This window comes from Octodon degus, unplaced genomic scaffold, assembly GCF_000260255.1.
Source record: "Octodon degus isolate 3935 unplaced genomic scaffold, OctDeg1.0 scaffold00444, whole genome shotgun sequence".
Taxonomy (NCBI): domain Eukaryota; kingdom Metazoa; phylum Chordata; class Mammalia; order Rodentia; family Octodontidae; genus Octodon; species Octodon degus.
The window spans coordinates 301,412-306,347 of NW_004525020.1; the positions used below are offsets into that span (position 1 = coordinate 301,412).

A 4,936-nucleotide genomic window follows, 5' to 3' on the forward strand; every position below is an offset into this window, starting at 1 on the left:
CTTTGTGGAAGCAGCCACTTAAACAACTGAGCTAAGGCCAGGCCCCCATCCTAGTTGTTTTTAAGAGATCCTTTCTTGTCTTTTCACTAGATGCATCAGCGTCTTCAAGATCTGAAACTCTGTCGTCACTTTCAGTTAAACGGTTTTTTAAGCTTGTAATTGAGATTTTCATCCTCTATATCTCTTTGACTCTGCTTCATGCAATCTATTTCTTTCCTGTATTGATCATTCAAGGAATCCATCATTTTTCTAATCTCCTCTATTTTTTTTATCAATGTCTTCTTTAGAAGTAGTTATAAATTCTTTTACTGCAGTGTTTTATTCAGATTGGGTTTCCTCCCTATGTTTTGTAGTTCATTGTTTACTTCAGATGCTATGAGTTCTGAGAATTCTTTTTTTATTTCAGAAAATAGTTCTGCTCTGAGTTTCTCTATAACTTTCTGCTGTTGCTTATTTACTATCCATGCTATTAATTCGTACATTTGAGCTGAACTAGTAGAATTCTGCTCTGAGTTCCTCTATGACTTTCTGCTGTTGATTTTTTACAATCGACGCTATTAATTCACACATTTGAGCTGAGCTAGTGTCCTCGGCACTTGTTCTGGGTGGGCATTGGGTTTCCTCCATATGTTTCTGAATTTGATTCTTTACTGCAGATGTTATTAATTCAGGGATTTCTTTTTTCATTTCCAATCTGAATTCCTCTATACCTTTCTGCAGCTGTTTCTTTATTTCAGAATCCATTGATTCATTGCTTTCAGCTGTGTGATTCCCAATTTCTTCTGTGTTAGTGTCCTCTGCACTTCTTATGGGTTGGCTTGGGTTCTGAGATTGCATTTGGTCCTTCTTGTTGTCATGTTATGTAGCCCTGTCTTCTGACCTTTGTTGTAGATCTTTGTTGTAGTTATAGCCTTAGCACCTACTGAATTTTAGGTGTAACTCTACAAGTATTCGATTTATCCAGTTGTGCCTGGCTTGGGTCTGGCAGCTCTGCTCAGTTCCTTCCTGTTGCTGCCCTTGGGAGTGAAATTGTTGTGCCCCCTCTAGTAAGATGTTCTGCTCCTGGACTAGCTGGGTGGTTCTGTCCCATACACTCTGTGCAGGGATTGCAGCTGAAGGGTTTCACCCCAGGCCTATATGCCAGGCCTGAGCTGAGTCTGAAGGGGACAAGGTGGAGTAGGGGTTGAGGCAGCCCTCTCACACACTCACCGGGCTTGGACTAAGACTGGATCTAGGGACGTGGGGGCAAAACAGAACCGACCATGGCAGCCGCAGAAGAGGAGGACGGGGGCCCCGAAGGGCCAAACCGTGAGCAGGGCGGGGCGGGCGCGACCTTCGAATGTAATATATGTTTGGAGACCGCTCGGGAAGCGGTGGTCAGTGTCTGTGGCCACTTGTACTCTTGGCCCTGTCTGCATCAGTGGCTGGAGACCCGGCCAGATCGGCAAGAGTGCCCAGTGTGCAAAGCCGGCATCAGCAGAGACAAGGTGGTCCCGCTGTATGGGCGAGGGAGCCAGAAGCCCCAGGATCCCAGGTGGGAGGCGAGGTGCCGCCGCTGGGGTGTGGGGCAGGTTGTTGAAGAATTCTGGGGGAGAAGATTCTGTATTCATAGTCTTTCTCTTTGGCCCCAGGTTGAAAACTCCACCCCGACCTCAGGGCCAGCGACCAGCTCCAGAGAGCAGAGGGGTGAGTTCTCGCCTGCCTAGCTTTGTCTCATCCTTGACGGGCATGTGCAGGTTTTCCTGACTTTTCCCACCTCCTAGGGCTTCCAGCCATTTGGGGATACCGGGGGCTTCCACTTCTCATTTGGTGTTGGTGCTTTCCCCTTTGGCTTTTTCACCACCGTCTTCAATACCCATGAGCCTTTCCGCAGGGGCCCAGGTAAGAGCCTTCCCTGAGCTCCTCCTGATACCCCTCTCAGCCCCCAGCTCCCCTCGGCCAAGGAGCGCATGCTTCGGCAGCTGTCTTTTTCTCCCCGACAGGTGTGGATCTGGGACAGGGTCACCCAGTCTCCAGCTGGCAGGATTCCCTCTTCCTGTTTCTCGCCATCTTCTTCTTTTTCTGGCTGCTCAGTATTTGAGCTGTGTCTCCTTCCTGCCCACCTCCAGCCAGAGGAGAATCAGTATTGGGGTCTCTGCTGACCCTTCCTTACTTCTGGACCCCCAGCCCCAGCCCCTCCTTTCATTGGCCAAGGCTTACCGTGGTCACTCCCAGGAGGATGTGGGAGGAGGAGTGACAGCCATGCACAGGATGACAGAGCTCTGTGCTCTGAACTAACTGCTGGCAGAGACCTCCGGCCTGGGCGAGGAGGACAGACAGAAGTGCCTGCTTGTCCTCGCCTACCCCTTTGCTTTCCCTCAGATTTCTTGATGTTGAAAGGTGGGCAAGGTTCCCTCTGACTCCCCTTCTTCCTCTTCTTGTTGGCTTAATTTAATTTTTCTCTTCCCAGTATCTAATATGGGTTGTGATTCTAAGTGTTCACCCCTCCCACTACCTCCTTTATTACAAATTCAATAAAAAAGTGAAATGTGTTGACAAGGAAAAAAAAAAAAAAAAAAGACTGGATCTAGGGCTTCCCAGAACAAATTCCTACTCTGTGGGTGGGCTCTGTGTGTGTGTGGGTACTACAAAGTGATGGGAAGTGTCCCAAGAGGGTGAAAGAGGGTCTCACTCATGCTGCGCCTGGGCTGGGACCAGTAGGTCTCACAGGCGCAGGGTAGCCGGAAGCTCTCCCACACACTCACAGGGTCTGGGCTAGGCTGGGTCTGGGGGTTCCCGGAATATGGCAGAAATTCCTACTGGGTGCGTGGGCTAGAGGAGGTGCTGCAGAGTGGTGTTCGGCATCCCAAGGGTGTGGAAGAGGGTCTCACCCATGCTGCCACCTGGGCTGGGACCAGTATGTCCCGCAGGCACAGGGTAGCAGGAAGCTCTCCCACACACTCACCGGGCCTAGGTAGGACTGGGTGTGGGGGTTCCTGGAATGAGGCAGAAATTCCTACTGGGGGTGCGGTGTGGGGGAGGTGCAGAGTGGTGGGGTGCATCCCAAGGGCTTGGAAGAAGGTCTTACCCATGCTGCGCCTGGGCAAGTGGGTCCCGCTGGCGCAGGTTAGCAGGCAGCTCTCCCACACCTTAGCTTTTACTTTTATTCAAGGTTCTAAAGGTAGAGTCATTGGTTTGACATCTTTTTATTTGCTAATATATTTAGTACTATAATTTTTCTTATGAATAATGCATTTGCTATGTTCCATAATGTTGGTATTTTGGTTTTCTCATTGAAAAAATTTCAGAAATCTTTTGATATTCTCATTTTAACCATTTCTTTGATATATTGGTCATTAAGAGGTTTGTTGTTTATTGCTAATGTGTTGGGACTCTCCACTACCTTTCTATCATTAATGTCTAATTTACTTCCTGAGTGGACAGAGAATAAAATTTATAAAATACATATAATTTTACTTTATTGGCACTGTTTCTATTGCATCTTAGTGAATGTTCCATTTAAACTTGAAAAGAATGTGTATTTTGCTGATGTTGACTGGAATGTTCCATACATGTCAGTTAGTTCAAATTGATTGATGGTGTTTACATTTCTTGTATATATATTCATTTTTTGTGTTTGTTTTACTAGTTATTGAAATAAATGTACTGAAATCCACAACTACAACTGTGGGTTTGTCTATTCTTTCCTTGTAATTCTATCAGTTTTTAACTAATGTATTTTGAAGCTCTTTCTATTAGGCTCATGCACATTTAAGATTATTATGTTCTCTTAATGAATTTTAACCTTTATCGTTGTGAAATGACCTTCTTTATCCCTAGTAATGTTCTTTGCTCTAAAAATCTACTGTGTCTTAAGGGGGAAATTAAAAATTTTACATAAAAGCCTGTCCTGCAGGCCTGATAGCAACACTGTATCCTTTGTGTAAACCCTTCTCTTACTGCCTTTGCATCAGTTAACTTGAGATGTTTAAACCCCTTTATCAATCCTTGATGTCACCCAGTCTTCCAGTAATAAGTGCTAAATCTGCCTTTAATCTTCCCCTCTTACCCTCTCTACAGAAGCCCCAAAACCCTGCTAGATGGGTTGACTCTCTGGGAGTGATCCTAGTCAGGCCCACTGGTGTAAGTAGACTGCCTCCTAAACCTTCATTTCTTCCTGTGTTTGGTCTGTTTTCTGTAACATGCCCACTATTAATATAGCTATTCCAGCTTTCTTTTGATTAGTATTAGCCTAGGATATTTTGCCATCCTTTGATTTTTAACATATTTGTATCTAGAGAAAGTTTCTTATAGATAACATGAAGTATGAACAAGGATACAGTGAAAAATTACATTTTTAAAAATTTGTTACATTTTTTAGTACCCTCAAAATACTCCTCCTTGTTTCAAATCACCTATTCAGTTCTTGCCACTTCGTAAAGCCATGCTGCATGTCTTCTTTCCTATCTTTGTTTGCACTGTCACAGCTGAACATGTGTCCAGAATCAATTCAATGGCCTTTTGTGATCATTTTTGGGAAGAACTGGAAGTCACACAATGCTAGACCCAGAGAAAAGGTGGATGGGGGCACATCATCCTGTTTTTATTTGACAATAATTGCTGTAAACCATTAATCAGTAGGGGGTGATCAGAAACTATGATGAATGTTTAAATTTTAAACATTTATTACAGTAAAAGACATATGGACTTAATCCACTTCAGAGGACTAAAACTATTCACCTCACTTCAAATCTACTTATCCTATGATTCTCACCCATGAATCTTTCATTATAATTTAAAAAAATTTTAACTTTCACCATACTTTTTTATCATCCATTGTATATTTTTAATCAAATCAGATTTTAAACTCAGGCCCTTGCGCTTGCCAGGGAAGCACTTATTCCACTGAGCCATCTCCCTGGCCTATTTTACTACTTATTGAGATTTTTAAAATTTA

At 44.2% G+C, this 4,936-nt stretch overlaps 2 protein-coding genes across 2 annotated transcripts in view; both read left to right on the forward strand.

Annotated features, from left to right (window-relative positions):
- The window catches only part of Msh4 (mutS homolog 4), a 105,525-nt gene that overhangs the window by 26,202 nt on the left and 74,387 nt on the right, over nt 1–4,936 (forward strand). The window lies entirely within an intron of this gene.
- Nucleotides 1,263–2,539, forward strand: LOC101585846 (E3 ubiquitin-protein ligase RNF5-like). The gene is made up of 4 exons (XM_004648574.2): nt 1,263–1,534; nt 1,632–1,686; nt 1,764–1,881; nt 1,983–2,539. Exons 1-4 carry the CDS (start codon nt 1,263–1,265, stop codon nt 2,078–2,080), a joined length of 543 nt encoding a protein of 180 aa, XP_004648631.1. The 3' UTR covers nt 2,081–2,539.